Raw genomic sequence first — 19,290 nt, 5'->3', positions numbered from 1 at the left:
GCCCCTGTAGAGCAACCTTTTAACAAGGCTTTATTTGTGTATGTCTTAGTATGTTTTTAACCTTTGATTAGAGGGTGGAAAATAAAAGATTTGACTCACCAATCGAACTTTTCAGCAATGTAGAATACTGAAGTCAGATCCTGTCTGTTGGAAAACTAGAAAGAAGACTCCCGGTTTAAATAGGATTTTAGAAAGTCAGAAAGGAGACACAGTGCCATTAACTGGAATGGACACAGGCATGATTTCCTATGTTACAGTACCTGCCATCAGAAAATCTCAGCACCCTTTATGAGAAGGCCCTGAGAAAAAGCTTTTTTGTAATTGGAAAGAAATTATAAAATAGAAGGCAGAAGTCTCCATGTTTTAGTCAAAGATTCTCCTGTGCATTTACACAAAGCTTTTACCTAAAAGTCAAGACAGCATATTCTTGTCATTGAGAATTCAGAATAGACAGCCTGAAAGTACAAATACATTCTTATATTAACATTAGGCTCTTGAAAGACACAAATCTTTTCATAAAAAATTTATTTATCTGTAAATACAAATTCCAACATCAACAAACAATAGTCCAGTGGAAAAATACTAGCCATTAACATTGAAAACTTTTTTCTTAATTTAATAAATAGAACTTTGGCATTCAAAATTCTAGCTGTAAACCCTATTAAAAAACAAAACAACAACAACAAAAAACCCCTTTACAAAAAAGAGGCAAGAATGATAGATCAGAAGGCATAAGCCAACCAGTGGCTTCACTTTTTTTTTTTTTTTTTTTTTTTTTACAATAACTGTATTTCAATTAAGTCATGAACACTGTATTTACACATGAGGTATTCTGGGTGGTTCAAAAACTGAACCTAGTTTACAAAACCACCAGTCATAGTGACTGATTATACACTGTGCTGTGCTTTTTAATGTAACCACCTAGCACCTTACTACTTCTTGTCATCACAACAATGCGATGTTAAGTTTCATGTTTATGTATTTAACTATACATATATGTACATACACATACACACCAATGAATACATTCTAAAGGAGTTTCCAGCTCACTATACAGGGAAGGCTGGGCTCCAAAACCATATATCTGATAATTCCTCTCATGTTTACTAAGGTATCCATCTAGTAATAAAAAACAGCTCCTTGCTTAAAAAAAAAAAAATCCCTTAATCAAGTCTATTTACACAAGAACAAGGTGCAATAATCAACATTCTTAGAACTCATGTAAAATAGAAATAAATGCTTACTGCAGGCAAAAAGGCACAAAAGGTTCTCTCTGTGTACAGCTGCAATAGTGTTATTAGACTTGTTGATTTAAAACTATATTCTTACATTTAGCTTTTTTTTTTTTTTTTTTTTTTTTTTTTGAGACGGAGTCTCGCTCTGCCGCCCAGGCTGGAGTGCAGTGGCCGGATCCCAGCTCACTGCAAGCTCCGCCTCCCAGGTTCAAGCCATTCTCCCGCCTCAGCCTCCCCAGTAGCTGGGACTACAGGCGCCCGCCACCTCGCCCGGCTAGTTTTTTGTATTTTTTAGTAGAGACGGGGTTTCACCGTGTCAGTCAGGATGGTCTCGATCTCCTGACCTCGTGATCCGCCCGTCTCGGCCTCCCAAAGTGCTGGGATTACAGGCTTGAGCCACCGCGCCCGGCCAGCATTTTTTTAAATAAGAAAAAAAATCCAAAATCTTTCCCCTACATGATTAAATGTATGATATAATCATATGGCAATATGCTACCCACGGCATTTTAGGGCAAAGTTGGAAATTTTGCTGTTTATACCAAATACGAAATCATTTTTGTTGTTTTGTGAACAGTGAATTGTCAAAAATGGAAACAAAATGAATTAACTTTGGCCTGGAGAGTTACAGCCACTGGCAGTTTCAAATGATATAGTCTGAGTGAGCATGGTTATGAAAACTGCTTATTACCATAATTACATATCTACAATGATGCAATTCCTATGTAAGAGAATGCCAATAATCCCAACTAAAGGTGTGCCTAAGCTGAACTATGCTATGTAAAAATACAGTCCATGTTCTCAGCTACTATGTTACTTAATGAACTATTACTGATATTTAAAGAACATTTTCCCAATTAAGTAGCTCCTTTAAAAATACCCTCTAAGAAATTAATAATTCTTGCACTATGACAGAATTACTTGATAAGCTCCTTAATATATCAGAAATGTATGATATTCATTTTAGCAACACTTTCCAGCCCTTGAGATTGTCTCTACAACAAGCTATTGAAAGAAGTCTAATTAGGTTTAATAAACTGTCACCACCAAAATAAATTTCGCTAAAATATAATACTGTTAGCATTAAATATTGAATTCTAGGTACCACACTTCTTTTAAAATAACCTCAGGAATATCTTACCTAGCCAGTATTTGTGGTTTTTTGTTTTCGTTTAATTAGAGGCCACTGAAAATTAATAGTTCAAATTAAGTCATCTTACTTTTCTGACCTCAAGTGAAAAGACAGCTATTGTGCCTTTGATTCAGTGAATTTTATCTGTACAGGGAGTTTGGGTCTTTCATTGAGTCAACTGTTAGTTTATCCTTGCTGTAATGTGACTGAGGCCGAATAAGCTCAATTTTAAAACCCAAAAGAACAAAATATGAATACTAGAGAAGATACTTTGTAAGAAAACAAGTGTTGGATTCACACATTATCTAAGGAAATTTTCAAATAGATTCACCTTAAAATTAGGTTAATTTTCATTTCAGGAATATACTGCTGTCATAACTTCCATGAACATCCTAGTTCAAACTGGGTGAGATGCTCTAGTGTTGCTATTTGCCCAGTTTATTTGGTCTAACAGTAAAATCTGTTTTTAATGTGATACAGAAGAGGACGTTCTAATACAAGAAGGTGTCCTGGGAAAGGAAAATTTTCTGAAAAATAAAAATAAAAAAGTAAATACTGACAAACCAGAATACTGTTAGTTTCAATTCCCCTACAAAATCCCCCCAAGTCTATCTACTGTTTATTTAGGCCCCTTTACAAACTCCAGATTTTAAGAGGATCAATCTATAATTCAACTAACTAAACTAGCACATCTTAACTCCCTTTTTTATGGGGCGGGGGGTACAGATTTTGGAAACTGAAATGCATCAGCAGTAGTTTGTTAACTTCCTACTAAGTCAGAAATTTTTTAACTTTAGAATTTTATTTTTAAGATATGTGAATTAAATTAATTTCTATAAGTTTTAGAAAGTTTACAAAAACAAATAAATTATTTTATCCCCAACTAAGCCAAAAAACAAAAATGTATCTATAGCAGATTAAAAAAAAACTGTAACGCTTGCTTAAAAACAAAAAACAAACATAAAATCCCAAAACATACACTAAAAATCTAGGAGAGATATTTAAGTAAGAACCTACTGATCCAATTAGTGATTGTTTGCCAATTTGTTCTATTATTTTAGGAAGCCTTTATTTCCAAACTCGTGGGGGAGGGGGTTGGGATTCTATTCAAAGAGAATGTAAAAATGTTTGCTGCACTTGTGGATGATCTATTTTAGATGTTATTATCTACTTTACCATAAAGGACCAAGGCAGAATTCTTTGCATCATATTTTTGGTAGAAATTTACTATACCCTGAATATCTTCAAGCTACTAATGTTAAAAAACCAAGTGAATATAATTAGAAAGTCCAATTCTTACTAGTGACTAAGACCCTCAAGGACTCTGGGATGCAGAAGCACTACAATGTACTGATTTCTTAGCGCCCAGATCCTCAGAATTAAGAAAAGCAGGAAGGACTCAGGCACTGAACAGAATGAAAATCTGATGTCTTTACAGTGTATTATAACTGATTATTCAACTATAACTGTAAAATAATCTATTGAGAGCTGTATAAGCCAAAATTTCAAACTGAGTATCTTCCTGGGTAGTCTCCTTGAAGGCCTTGTCTCACATTTTCACTGTTACATACTTAAGAAAAATCTTTCCTAGATTTCCTAGCCTTTATTCTAGAATATAAGAAAACAGGCATGTGCTATGCCCTTTATCTGGCAAGAAAACAGGTATGTGATATGCTCTTTATCAAATCAATATTATCCTGCTTGAGTCACACCCTCTACCCTACCCCTCCATCTCTTATTTAGTCTTGACCTAAATGAGACTTGGTTGCATCACAAGATCAAATCAACTTACAAAGGACAAGCAAGGCTTTGGCCATAACTAAGTATATTCAAAAGAACATAATCAATGCTGATGGCAATAAAATGTATAATCATTCCAAAATACCAACAGCAACATGGACAAAACTCATTTGGAAGTTTAAATGACTGTATGTCTACTGGAAAATCAATTGCATTTCATAGTAATACCCTGTAATTCAGATGAAGAACTAACCTCGTCAAGTTCATATCCTATGAAAAACTTTGTTGTTAATGTACTTTATCTAATAAAAGGAATTAAAATGCCATTTCAATTTAAAAATTTTATGCTACTGTTGATTCAGATATAAACAGTATTGGCTTTCTCTTACAGTAGTTTCAACTTTGAAACAGATACAAAACTGTTAAAATGTAAATGTTGAGATTTGGGTAAGTAAGCTATCGTTCCAGGGTAACTTTGTTAATCTTTCTTTTATAATAATGATCCAATGCCTTTATTAATTATATATGGCTTTGTTTACATTGATATATATATGTATATATATATAAAACATATAAATAAAAAATTGTAAATAGTAAGGAACATGTTAAAATTAGTTCAAGTTATGTTAACCTTTCTTGTAACACATACATTACAACGCTAAGGAAAAGGAGCATCACAAAATTTCACACCTCTTGGGAAATCCACAATCACTCTGGAAAAACAGCTGACATATCTACAGTACTAAAATCAGCTCAACCACAAAACATCCTATCAGTGCAGTAAGCGTTCAAAATACAAATGGTTTTCCCACTGTACTATCATTACAACACTTGCCTGCTGTTGGAACTCTTGTTCACCCAGGCACTGAAAATCCCGAAGTACAACACAAGCTTCTATATGAAAGAAATATAAGAATAAACAGCGGGTGCCTTTCTCAGAAGCTCTGCTCTGACCCTAGAAACCCTTATAAATTTGTGAATAAAGCACGTGCACACACACAACACACACACATGCACACACAAATACACGAAGCTATAGGATTAAAGGGAAGCCTACTCCTTCATGTGAAGGGTACTCTTCACAGCTTGGTCCTACAATCAGTAGTTTGAGAATATAGACATTTTTTTCTTGTAGATTTTATCATATTTTCCAAAGGTAATTTGATTTTTTTTTTTTTGCCTGATTAGATAAGCCCCTTCAAAATCTCTTCACTTCCCTTCTCCCCTTCAATAAAACAAATCCACAAAAAAAAATCCCTATGTGCAAGTCATGTCACTTGCAACCTTCCATTATGAGTCTGTAACACAGCAGCATTTAAACAACAGGTCATTATTGCTGTGGGACTAACACTTGATCACTGAGTAATGCAGTTGTCTCCCATGTCCTGAGCATAGCGGTCTGATATTGTAGTCCTTAATTCATCAATGTCTCTTCGTAACTGGCACACATCTGACAGCTTTTTAGTGAGTGTTTCTGTGCTGTGGTCATTCTCAGTCTCTTCAGCTGAACAGTTCATTGCTGTGTAAACAAAATATGGAGAGAATATCTCACATTTTTTTGAACAAAGACATTTTAGAATTTTTCACCTTAATCATCATGGAAATATAAATACTACACACTGAATACCAGTGAGGCCCAGGTTCAAGTTATGTTTAAATCATACATCATTCAATATTAAACAGATCTTATCCACTTGGTCCTTTATAAATTTCACAAATTAAAATTAAAATTCACACAAATTAAAATTCACACAGTGATACACACAAATTCAGCAAGTTTAATGGGTAACAATATTCCAAAAGTGAAAAAGAGCGCACTCGAATGTCTCTCTTCCAGCTCAACTAGAGCACTCAGTTTTCCCATTTGGCAAAATCTGAAGACCATTTGTGTAGTGAGAAGTGGCATCTTAAATATTTACGAATGCAAAGTAGGTTTATTGCCATGAAAATATTAATTTTCAAATACATAGTGTCATACACATACATACACACGCACACACACAGAGTGGAGAGTGGGGAGGGAAAATGAGAGAGACAGACAGGGAGAGGGGGAGGAAGAGTGAAAGCTAGGATCCTACAATCCCAAACAACTGAATCAGGCTGATAGCTGGTTGCCTTATGGCTAAATAACTGAGGGCCTTGAGTCAGCCAGCTTTTAATTACTTACTTCAGTTCTTCCCTTTGTAAGCATATCTCAACATAAAATCAGGCAGAGCTAGTGATTACAAAAGAAACCTCTCCTTATACCTTCATAGTAGTTTATTGTAGCATAAGAGTCAGTGAGTGACTGTTATTTTAGCAAACGTTAACTGAACATCTGCCATGATATAGGAACTGTTAGATGTTGAAATCAGAAAAGGAACAGACACAGTGGCTTATTCTCGATGCTTTACATACAATTCCATAAACAAATGAGCACAGTGAGGTACCGTAGGTAACCTACCACTATATACAAGTTGCAGTGGCATAAAAGGAAGAAAACAAAACTAGTCCTAACTGGAGAGGCAACAGTTGCTTGTTCACTGGGTGGGCCAAACTGCAAAATGAACAAAAGTGGAGTCAGAAAGCAAAACAATCTGATAGAATTTGAGAAACCTCAAGAAAATCAGTATCTAGGCTCTAAAATGGTAGAGTACAAATTGTGACAAAGGAGAGTACCAAGAAATAAAGACTATAGACGTAGGTAGGAGGTAGGAGCTACCTATCTCGACCACAGAGCAGTGTAAGCATTAGGAAGCCAGGTTTATAGTTGAGACAGATCTGTCTGGCAACAATGTAAAATGGATTAGGGGAAGCGGGTGAGAAAGATGGTTGTCAGAGAGACCAGTATAGGTGACCGGTTATGAAAACTTAAATTAAGGCAACAGTGCAATGGAGATAGAAAGGCAGGAATGTTAGATGTAGTAAGCAGATGACAGAACTGATAACACTCAATCATCATCAACTGGAGTGAGGGGCAGGGATTGGGCACAGGTGCCAGATGAAGGAAAAAGCAGAGTGGAGAATAAAATCTGGGTTCAAGTGACAGGTGAATGGTGGTGTTACTCATTGAGAAGAGGAACAGTTCAGGGAGGGAAGGAAAGTGTGTTCTGGTTTTGAATGTGTAGAGTCTGTGATGCATTCGAAACAGCCAATTCTAATATACATGGGAATATAATCTGCAACCCTGAGGAGATAAACGCCTGGGTAAAGGAGATAAATGTCTAGGTGAAAGGTATGGCAGTAACAGAAACAATAGGAGTGGATAAGATCACTCAGATAAAGTACTGAATAAAAAGAAACAGACTAAAAACCAGTAACAAAAGGCTTCTGGGGATACCAATAATTAAGTGACAGAGAAGTCCACAGAAGACAGAGACTGAGCAGTCATAAAGGCAGAAGCAGAACCTAGAGAATGATGTCATGGAAACCAAGGTAACACAGTTTTCAGAAGGACAGAGTGAGCAAATGGAGTCATTAATCGACCGGTTTTTCACAAATCAACTGGCTGGTAAAATTTTCACAATGCCAAATGTAAGGTAAGGATTCTGGGGTCAAACTTTGAAGACTAGAAGGAGCATTGGGAGGTGGGGGTGGTAAGATTCATATTAGGATAGCTCTACTACTTTATTACTGAAAAACTTAACAAACGCTACCTTATGATAGTGAAAATATAGGAGACTCGAAAGTAATTAAAAGGGTGACCAACTCTAAAATCGTGGAGAAAATGAGTTCCCTTTGTGTGTGAGCTTTGCTTCTTGCTCCCAAAAGATATTAAAGCACTCCATGTTCACCTGGCAAACTTCTCCACTTCCTCCTCTAAGAGCGACACTGAACACCAGCTACTCTGTGGAGTCTCCACAGCCCTTCCCATGTAGATTTAGTTGTTTTTTTCCTCTTGTGCTCCCACTGTCCTTTGTCCACATCTCAACTATAGCACCTATCACAATGCTCTAATAATTTGGTTAATGTGTGGACAAGGACTGTGTTCGGGTTATCTGCATTACTAGCATCTACTAGTGTCTGGATCATAGAAGGCATTTGATAAATGTTTACTCCGCGAGTGAATATACTTAAACATTATGTTTTTTTTCCATATCCACACTTGTGTATGTGTACAAATGTCTATGAAATGAAAGGGACATAATTGAGCACAGATAATGCTTTATTTAACTAGTGATATACTTTGGTCAAGAGCATTGATTTGCCAATAACTATCATGATGCAAAATGGTGGAATCTTTTTGATGAAACTAGGAACAAAACCAGTTACCCCTCCAGTCATATATTACCATTATATTAGGCAGCTACTATGTTGGCTCATAAACCTTATTATGTGGTCTTACTCCATTCCTATTTCCTTCCAAGTTCATTTATTCTCTATTAAAAAGAGACTAACATCCTGATTTGGAACCACATGCAGAGATGGGCGTTTCTGCAAAAGTAGCACAGAAAGGAAGGGACACTGGGATTATCACTGTGGCAGCTCTCACAATTATGTGTGGAGGAAGATAGAATTGAGGCCAAGAGTGAATGGGTGTCACATTAAGCCAGCAGGTATGCCTGACAAAGGCAACAGATCTGTAGGCTGTGAAAACTGGCTCATGTGAAATCACTGGCACTCATGTGAAGCAGCTGCCATAGAACATACACTGCACTGGAAAGCAAAATATTTCTCAAACATTTTACCAGTGGACAATATGGCCGGGTCACTTAATCTATGCAACTAACACATAAAAGCAAATAGAAGGTATCATTATTTTTGGGAGAGTAAATGGGAAGTCACACCTAACTATCACTCTACTCATTTATTTACAGATTCAACATAGGAAACATCACCAGGCATTCTGCCAAGCGGCAGTTAATATCAGCTATAACCCCACTCACTTCTAGCAATGAAGTAATAACAAGTATATATAAACCCACAGACTGATTCTAAGTAGGAAAGGAGATTACAAAAATAAACAGAGTCAGAAGTTCCTGACTCATGAAGACAGGTTTCTAATTGCCACAAAATAAGGACAAGTCATCAGACACTTACATCTTATTCCCAGTAATAATGAAAGATTAGGCTCCTTGCCCTGAGCACGCTGATTAAGAATACTGCATAATGCTTTCAAGTCAAACAAACAACAGGACATTTCCTTGAACAGCTGATCAATCACAGTCAAATCAAATAGTGGCCGTTTGGAAAGAACTGTCTGCTGCCTAGATTGGTCAGCTTCCTGGCCCTGATCCAATAAAGAGCATGTCTCATCTGTCTGTCTTTGGTTCTGCAAGGATAAAGAAAACAAACATCAGATTGTTACAAGAGAGGAAAGGTACTCAAAGCCATACAGGTTAACATTTTCCCCCAAGTCTATAAACGAAACAGTGGAGTCATATTATATGCACATTAACCAAATTCAACTACATATATGCAGTGGGAAAAAAAACCACATAGAAAAATAATTTAAATAGTGAAAACTGTTTCTCTGTGCCATCTGATACTTTAGTGTATATCCAAAGGAGGAAACAAATCCAGTCTCTGTTTCTAGGAGTCTCTCACGTAATAAGCATGTTGGTTGTGTGTGTATTTTTCTTTTTTGGGCCTCACTCTGTCACCTAGGCTGGAGTACAGTGTCACAGTCATGACTCACTACTGCAGCCTTGACCTCCTTAGGCTCTGGTCATCCTCCCACCTCAGCCTCCTGAATATCTGGGACCACAGGTAAACACCATCACGCCTGGCTAATTTTTGTATTTTTTGTAGAGAGAGGGTTTTGTCACATTGCGTAAACTGGTCTCAAACTCCTGGGGTGAAGTGATCTGCCCACCTCAGGTTCCCAAAACAAAGTATTAGGATTACAGGTGTGAGCCACCACACCCAGGCTGTATTTTTCTATAATGAGATTTATTCCAAGAATAAAAAGAACTACAAAGTAACTCTGAACCTCACACTCTGTGGTTTTTATTGTTAGTAGCAATAGTGATTTAATTACTTTGAAACTACTTTTTGCACCTTGGTGGGGGGAAAGCATCTATGTTAATGTTGATAGGAACCAAAAACTTCAATGTAAGAGACAAAGAAATACAAAAGAAAAACTCAACAACTCTGAACTGCTGACCCCCAAAATTGCTACCTTCTTATCCTGAAAACTGCTAATTAAAGGTAACTTTAATTAGCTTTCCAATTGGAACTGTACTTCAGAGTAACTCAACAGTCTGGGGTGATGGGGAAAAAACTTTTTTATAGATGAATGCCAGCTAATAAATATATACTGTACTGTAATTATGTGAAACTGTATTCTAAAACACAAGAGAAGTAAAGGCTTGTCTTTTTATAATAATTTTGGTAAGAAACAATGGAATTAACTAACAGGCATATCAAAATCATGTCTTTAATCTGAAAATGCTCTATTAATATCTATAAAAATAAGCATCTGCTTAAATAGGTAGTGAATCATTCTTTCAAAGCAAATTGAATTTCTTCTACTCACTTCAAGCAATGCTTTTGTTAATCTCTGTAGATTTCTTTCTTTCTTTTCCAGCTCTTCCATCATCTTTTGAGTGGTCAGTTTCTCTTTCGAAAGCTTTCCTTGCATAGACTAGAATTTTTAAAAAATTGGAAAGCAAAACAGGTTAACATGTAAAGAAAAATCTCAAACAGAAATAAGTAGGAATGTTGGCTCTGAATACTTTAGATCTTCTTTCCTCCCTATCCCCTTGGAAAATGAAGCCTTCACTTTTAAATTAATCCTTATCAGTTAGAGAGTAGCTGAATCCAAATAAAAAAGAAAAAGAAATGCCAGTTTCCCAGAATACATTTGGATTTTTAAAAATTACAGTTTTTACCAAGGAAGTTTTTAATTTGTATAAAACATGTCAAATCTGAAGTTCCTACTTAATGTGGTATTACAAAGTTATTTCATTAACTTTTTATATGTTGAGAGTGTATTAGCAACAAATCTATACTTTTGTTTTACATTTTGCTTACAGTTAATGAGATGTAAGATAATAAGATCATGATATCATCCCTATTTTCTATCATTTGAAACATAGTTCCCATCTTTCAGTGTTTCAAGCGGTAAATACACTGTGAACTCTGGTCAAAGGTCTATTATGGGAATTTGATAAGCTAATTTCCTTCTTACTCCTTATAAAATTGCAAATTATCTAGACATGACACCATTGTGAGTACGCCAAAGCAGCATAAAGCACATTTTGAGTCTTTGGTTAGTGTCTTATTTTTCACCTATATATTAAAAGAAAAAAATTCCATACACCCTGCAGTTATTAGTGAATTCTAAGTGTTTCTATCAACTATTTTCCTTTTATTAGAAGATAAAATCAATAAACATATGACCAGAAGAGAGGTATCATTTTATTTCAGGTCTGTATTTAGTCTCAATTCTGACAATATTTCAGGTTGCTGACCACCTAAATAGCACACAATCTACTACAAAGGTATTTTCTTCACATTATCTTTGGATGGGATAAGAAAAGATAGCGATCACCATGGGTTGAAATAAGACTCCATAAATATAAAGCAGTTTTATCGGTAACAGATATTCAAACTTGTTGCTTTTAAATTTCATTTGTCTGCTAAACTCTGAAAAAAAATATTACATTTAGTAACTCAGAAGTTGGATAGAAATGAATCAAACTCTGTAACAAGTGTTTCTCCTTCCAGGGAAAAGTTGTTTTATATTCCACAAAGATGAGTCTCACAGCACAGTCAATATGGGGCTCTCTGAATATGTGTATTATTGAAAACTGAAATTTCCTTTGTAACTTCATTAGATTGAATCAATCCTTATCTGATTAAATGAACATGGAGATTTATTCACCTAGCTGAAGATCTATGCTTTCTGGCTTAACAAGATTATTTGGCTGGAATCCAGAATTCAACCTAAATTTTCTCAAGATTTGTGATTGTTTATTAGAATTACAGAAGAAAGGCATCATAGACACACTACTCAAACTCACATTCTAACAACAACAACAACAAAAAACTAAACCCAAGAGGGGTGTTTTATATTTTTATCAATTCAGAGTCATGTTGAATGTGACTAATAATTAGCTAATAAATCCAACGAATATGTCCCTATGTAAGGCTGATTTTAATCAATGCAGAAACAGGCAATCTTCTCCATCAGAAAAACTGAAACTGTCTGGCAGTAGTGTCATTTATCACAAAAAGGAAAATCAGATTTCTCTTATGTTGCCTGAATTCAAGGGAAGTTACCAAGAAGCACTTTAATAGGTAAAAGACATTGCAGATAGGCTTATCCTGAAAGGACCAAGTGCTGTACAATCTCTAGGATAATACTAGGTATGAGTGCTATAGTTGTCTGACAATAACATTTCATCTGAAACATTAATTACTTCTCTATCCTAAATTGCATTAAGATATGTTTAAAAGATAAGAAAACAAGAAAAATTCTATCAAGAATAGTGTGTGTTATTTTACAAATACCTTTTGCAGAGCATTTTTTTGAAATCTCTTAAGCTCTTAAAATATACTTGCTCAAACTGGTAGTACTTTACAATGCATAAATGAAATAATCTCATGTTTTCTGAAATGAGTGTTTAGCTTTGTGAATTTCACGATAACTGTTTATCATTCACTAGACATGTAGTGGATTAATAAAATTAAAAATTAATTTGCAAAAACCTACAACAGCTCTCAAATTCTCAGTTTAATCATGACATTTAAAAATTCTGCTAAGGTACTAACCTACAAGGTCTTTATAATGATCATCTTTGAAGTTGAAAAGTGGTATTAAGCAAATTTATTGTTTTGATGTAAGTATCGAGAAATGTCCCATTTACAAATAGCTTAAATGAGGGAGAACCAGGTGTGCCTTAGTTAACAGATTCTATATAATCCACAAACCTAATTTAAAAGGAATTATTTTGAAAGTAAATTTATGTTAACATTTTTACTGCACATATATACACATAAACATGCTTAGCCACATAAGAAATTCACAAGGAACTTTCCTTCATGCAATCATTCATTCAGCAAAAACCATTGCCAAACACTGCTCTGTTCATTGAGTGATACATCAGTGAACAAAACAGTCAAAACTCTTGGCCCTTGTGGAACTTTATACTAGGAGAAAAAAGACCAAAAGAAATAAAATAAATATTCAAGTTACACAGTATCATATATTAGAATTTGACTAGTGCTGTGGAGAACAAACAGAGCACAGTAAGGGTCAGGAGGCTGAAATCTCAGGTAAGCAAGGGTTTGAAGGATGACAGACTGTGTCCCAGAGACACCCAGAGAGTTTCTGTCGGTACAAAGGTTCTGGGACAGATGGTGTCTTCTGTGTTTGAGAAAAAGTAAGAGAGCCAGGATGGCTGAGAATAGTAGAAGAAAGAGTCAGAGAAGGAAGACAGCATGCAGAACAGATTGTATAGGGCCTCAGAAATCAGTATAAGAACTTCGATTTTTATTCTGGAAAAAAATGAGGATCCACTGAAGAGTTCTGAAGCAGAGACATGATGTAATCTGATTTTTGTTCAAAAGGATCACTTAAGCTAATGAGAGTATACCGTACACAGGAAAGGGTAGAAGCATAAAGAAATAACCCAGATGAGAAAGGAAGACGGCTTGGAACAGGGTGGCAATGGAGGAGGCAAGGAAAGGAGGTCAGATTCTAGACATACATTCAAGGCAGTAGAATTTGCTGACAAATGTGAGGTAAGTGAGGAGTCAAGGATAAGTCCAGGATACCTGGACTGAACAAATGGAAGGGCAGAGATGCCATTAATAGGAAGTCTGAAATGTATAGCAGGGTGTTTTTTTTTTGGTGATGGGGAGATAAGAAATAGAAAAAAGAGGCTTTTTTATGTTTCTAAGAATCTAAGACAATGTACAGCTCAAATTCCTTTCTTAAGTTAGTTATCATCTTGTAATTTGATAAAACTTTGAAAACAATCTGCCTGGAGTTCTGCTTCTAGCATGAACTAGAAGCAGAGTTGAGGAGCTCCACAGACCCACCCCTCAATGAAATTGGTGAATATTATCATTTAAAATTTCTGGAAATGGTCCTAAGAGCATATAGCAAATGAAGAAACATTTACTCAAGAATATCTCTGCTTCACAAAAGGATTCTAGGAGGAAAAAAATGAAACAAAACTCAACTCCATTTCTGCCTTCTCACATTTCATTGAGATGGAAATTCTACTTCAGACTGACAGAGCCAGTAACACAGGGTTCCCTCTCCTCCCAAATCCTAGTTAGAGAGTTCTCTTCTCAGAAAAGATAGGGCATCAACATTTATCATCCTAGCAAAGGCTGTTTTAGGCAACGACATACAACCAAGAGGTGGGGGGCTCCCTTCTTCTACCCAGATCCCCTTACGGGATGGAAGCTTATGTGAGTGCAGAACCCTTGACCCTTGGCCCAGCTTGTGGGGCACTGGTTCTATGCTAGGAGAGGCAAGTCAAAAAGACGTAGAGCTGCTGCCCCAACTCACTCCAGTGAGTCTTCAGCTACTAGAGTGGGGATACCATTCGGAAGTTTGCCATTGTCCCCACACCAATTAACTTGGCTTAAGAGACTTTCCTGAGGAAAAGTAGGCCATAGAACTAGGAGTTCCAAATGTCTCTCTATAGGAATTCACTTCATTTGCAACAGTGTGACGTTCAAGCCTTAGAGCACTCAAAAACATTGGAGGTTGTGGTGAAAGGCAGTTGGCAGGATACTATTAGACCCATTAGCCCTATAAGCTAAATCCATAGACTAACTACTTTCCCAGGGAGAAACAGAGAGATAGCTGTGAAGAATACTCCTGAGGTCAGAACAAATCTCAAACACTAACCTAATGAACTATCCCTTCAAAAGAGCTAGAATGGATCAGTTTGCGAAGCAATTTATGCCACAGGGTATTGTTGAAAACAACAGACTGATTGGCTGACAATTAGTGGAGCCTAACAGCTGGTTATGGTCAAGAGTCACAAAAGACCATATATACATTTGTATGAAATGTTTAAAATAGGTATATTTATAGAGACAGAAAGTGGATCAGAGGTGAGATGGCTGGAGAAGTGGATGGGGGCTTAGGCAAGTGACAAAAATGAGGCTTCCATTTGAGATGATAAAAATGTTCTAAAATTGACTGTGGTCTTGGTTCCACTTATCTGTGAATATACTAAAAAGCATTGAATTGCACACAAATTGAAGGTGACTTGTATCTTAAAACTGTTACTGCTTGAGTTCCTTGTCTTCTAACTTCTGGAAAAAATGTATTTTCTGGTTTATAAGTGAGATCTACCAAAATACGTTAAATGTGTTTGATGACACCTAAGTATCTTAGAAACTAAACTTGTTTTTTAAATTTAAACCTCAGTCTTTCTCTCCAGTTCCCACTCTTTGGTCCACTGAGCATGCTGAGGATTGTAATACTTCCTAAATGCTCTAGTTCTACTGCCAGACCATATGGCAAAGTTAGGGACTGCCTGAGGAACTTAATAATACATAATTCAACTTCATCCCAGAGACACTGATTCATTAGGTTCACAATAGGGTCCAGAAATACATATCTTAAAAAGTATTACAAATAATGTGAATATCCATATAGATTTGGTGACTACTCATAGCACAAATAGGCCCAAGAACATTCTTCCATGATTCAAGTGAGCTGTCTTCCCTCGTACAACTCCCCACTCTGACATAACTGATTTTTCAAAAGTTAAATCCACCTTTTACACATTTTTTCTGACATATCTTAATTATGCAACTATAACATGCATACAACAGATCTACATGAACAGTAAAGACTGTTCTCTTTACCAGCACAGAGACTACAGTGAGTGTTTTTTTTTTTAAGCTACTTTTCATAGAAGGCATTATTTGGCTGGTAGGTTTTTCAAAATTTAGTATTAACTTCTGATAAGAATACTTTTAGTTTTTCACTCATCATAAGCAATTTTACAGAAGTAAATGCTTCCAAAATTAAACTTTAGAAAAAGTACTTTATTTCAAGACATAACACAATTCGGATAACAAAAAAATAGGAGATAAACATCACACAATGTTAATGGGAAAACATTAAAGCAATCAATATTTAAAAGAGTTATGTTCTACCTATAAGACACTCTATTGACTTATGATCCATTTTCCCACTATTTCTACTGAGAAAAACTGCTAGATGAAGGATTTAAGAGATTTGCTAAAAATTGGAATAGAATTTTCTTAGGCTGTGGGAACATCTCGATGTGTTATAAATAGAACAGACTGTCACAGTTTGGAGATTGGTGGTTCCAACCACGCCCGAGTAAACAGTCTTAAATGTCCTCTAACGTATTATTCTGTCTTCTGTCATAGTATAATTTTCTATTGATAGCTGTCAATTCAGATACGCCATTTAAATGCCTAAGTTCTTGCAATTAGTAAATATTTTAATGTCAGAGAAAACAAGCAAACATTACAAACCTCTACGTCCTCTGCCAAAAGATTACAATAACAGCTCACTGAAAAAGGCTTACGGATGTGAAATGTGCTTTTGAGAAATAAGTAAGAAGGAAGGTAATGCCCAATGAAGAACTCAATCATATTCTGACTGTAGCCATATGTTCATGGAACTGACACGGAACATTCTACCGCAAAATGTCTTTATATACTGTATACCGACAGAAGAAAAAACCTATAGGAGAAGCAGCCAGGCTAGCTCTACTAGTTTTATGGATATAACGAAGGGCAACACTTCTAAAAGGTCAATGAGTAAACAAGGTATTTATGCCAGTTAACAATATGACCTAGACAGTTGAACAAAACAGTAGATAAATCTGTATTTTTACAGCACTAAACTCAATTTCCAAATTAGCATATACTTTTATATGAAGTATTACTTTTTCTATATTCAACAACAAATATAGTATAACTAGTAGAGGAATGATTTCTCTCCAACTTTGAAAGCTGTGAATAAATAAACGTGCCAGTGACCTGTAACAGGTAAGTATTTATTTGACTTTTGTGGCAAAATAATAAACTATAGCTGTATTTTGAACACAGCATCTAAATATGAAACAATGCCCTATTTTTATCTCCTATAAATTGGACATAAAATGTACATAGCCTGGGATTTTATTTTTCCCTTTTGGGAGTAAATTTAAACTATATGAATAACTTGCTTATTACCACGGAAATGCAGTGCACCAAATCAAGACAAATGAACTTCAAACAAATTTGGTGTTCTCGACAATTTGCAAAGACATAAAGAGGCAGTAACACATGAAATTCTAACAGTACCAAGTTATCTTTGCCTACTGAATACTCCAAAATGGAAAAACATCCAAGCACTGTGGAGGAAGAAAGAATATCCAAACTATAGCGACAATGAGCTTTTACATAAAATTAATACTATAGTGATAGTCAAAATGCATAATTAAAAATAATTGGGAGGCTCTCTGCTATCGTTAATTATATAGTATTTTGTGTTATTTTAGATAGGCGAAGGTATTTGAAGAAATTCAAAAACAGAGCTATAGCATATGGAAAGGACATCATAATCTACATAGGTACAAGCTGGCCATTCTTTATGTAAGCAGATAAGGAAAAATCACACAGCTTTAAAGAAGTAGGAAGTGAAGGGAGTTGCTCTATTAGGTATATCAGTTTGATAATACACCCATTAATTATGTCTATTAACCACAATAGAAAGCAACAGGAATATTTTTTCAACCCAAAGTGTTCTTTTCAGTGTCTCCAATGCTAGGGAAATAATTAGTGTTCCTCTTTTCAGAATAAGCAATATTTTCAGGTTTTTATAGAGCATATACCTTTTAGAGAAAGGTCATCAAAAACGACCAAATACAAACAAAATTTCTGTCTTTTTAAATGATAAGGGGCCAAAAAATAACATGAGTTTAAAACTAGTAAATAATTTTCTCATTATGTGAGTCATATTCATCTCCAGCTTTGCTATTCAAATACCACGTTCACAAATATAGCTATTTCGGCCAGCTATCAACATTTATTGTCTGTCTCTGTGACCTAAATCTATAGATCTCTGTCTCTAGATGTGCAGACCTTGATGGTTAGAATGGGCAAATGAGATGCTAAGAACAAAAAAGAAAAGAAATCCAAAAAAGTCATTGATTCAAAGGACAACAGAATTAATGATTATAGTGTCTAGGCCCCAATATTTGGAAATAAATGCATTTCATTAATTTTATTTCAATTCTCTACATAGTTTGAAGAAATAAAAGGTTTGTGTTTGCTGAAGCATTTTAATAACAAAGAACAGTAAGGCCTATAATTGCATATTCTTCTACGTATTCATTTATGTATGGTCATGACATATTTACATGTGACTACAGACTTGGTTAACATGTAAGAGTAAATTGCAGTAAGATGTCTCCACAAATGGGGAGAAAATACACATTTCAATGAATGCAAATATATACTGAACACCTATAATGTGACAGTATATGATAAATGAAATCTTACAAATCATTAAAGTTTCAATGCCAAAGTTCACGTGTTGATTATTCTTAATTTAGATTGAGATAACTTGTATTAGATTTACTTCTCGGAAAATTTGCCCAAGTAAAATAGAAATTTCTTGAATTATGGTCCAGAATAAGTCACATAACAATGGCTGAGGAAATCTAACAATCTAGAGATTCTAATGGGTTATGGAACAACTGAAGTTATGTCTATAGGAATACAAAATAAAGTTTATAACCTCTGTCAATCAATCCATCAGGCTCATACATTTATTGATAAATAATACAACCAAAAGACAAAGACTGTATATAATGGCAAATCATTTACTACTTTTACTTTGATTTTAAGAAGTAACAGTAAAATTAGGAGGTATAGAGCTAAACATTTTTCAGCAAAAGATGTCCAATGGCTTCCCATCACACTTAGAATAACGGCCTCACAATTCCTGAACTCCAGGCTAACAGACTGTGCTGTTCTTAGAGCATACCAGGTATATAAAGGGCATTTGTTGCTCCCTTTGCTTGAAATGCTCTTGCCCTGGATGTCTTCATTCAGATCCCTGCTCAAATATTGCCTCTTCAGGAAAAACATCATGACCACTCTATTAAATGTAGCACTCTCTAGCCTACTTTTTAAAATAACATTTTTAACAGCAATTTTTTTCATAGCACCTGGCATTCATTATATTGGTTTTGTATTCTCTCCAACTCACCCCACTAGAATGGTCAGGCATGTGACTTGTTCACTGATGAATCTTTATAATTT

General features: G+C 35.4%; 1 protein-coding gene and 1 long non-coding RNA gene across 15 annotated transcripts in view; one reads left to right on the top strand and one right to left on the bottom strand.

Annotated features, from left to right (window-relative positions):
- Positions 1-515: 515 nt before the first annotated feature.
- The window catches only part of CEP85L (centrosomal protein 85 like), a 239,010-nt gene continuing 220,235 nt past the window's right edge, over positions 516-19,290 (bottom strand). For all 12 annotated transcript variants that reach the window (XM_050786400.1, XM_050786407.1, XM_050786402.1 and 9 more), the window contains 3 exons: positions 10,562-10,669; positions 9,124-9,355; positions 516-5,623 (listed from right to left, as the gene is read on the bottom strand). In XM_050786400.1, the coding sequence (XP_050642357.1) occupies positions 5,460-5,623; positions 9,124-9,355; positions 10,562-10,669 (504 nt within the window). In that variant the 3' untranslated portion in view covers positions 516-5,459. The remainder of the gene's footprint in view (positions 5,624-9,123; positions 9,356-10,561; positions 10,670-19,290) is intronic.
- LOC126952107 (uncharacterized) overlaps positions 7,540-19,290 on the top strand; it is a 63,483-nt gene continuing 51,732 nt past the window's right edge. For all 3 annotated transcript variants that reach the window (XR_007724796.1, XR_007724795.1, XR_007724794.1), the window contains exon 1: positions 7,540-7,622. This is a non-coding gene — a long non-coding RNA (uncharacterized LOC126952107). The remainder of the gene's footprint in view (positions 7,623-19,290) is intronic.

This window comes from Macaca thibetana, chromosome 4 (assembly GCF_024542745.1).
Source record: "Macaca thibetana thibetana isolate TM-01 chromosome 4, ASM2454274v1, whole genome shotgun sequence".
Classification (NCBI taxonomy): domain Eukaryota; kingdom Metazoa; phylum Chordata; class Mammalia; order Primates; family Cercopithecidae; genus Macaca; species Macaca thibetana.
The sequence above is the reverse complement of the archived record's forward strand: the minus strand, read 5'-3'. Positions and strand labels throughout refer to the sequence as shown.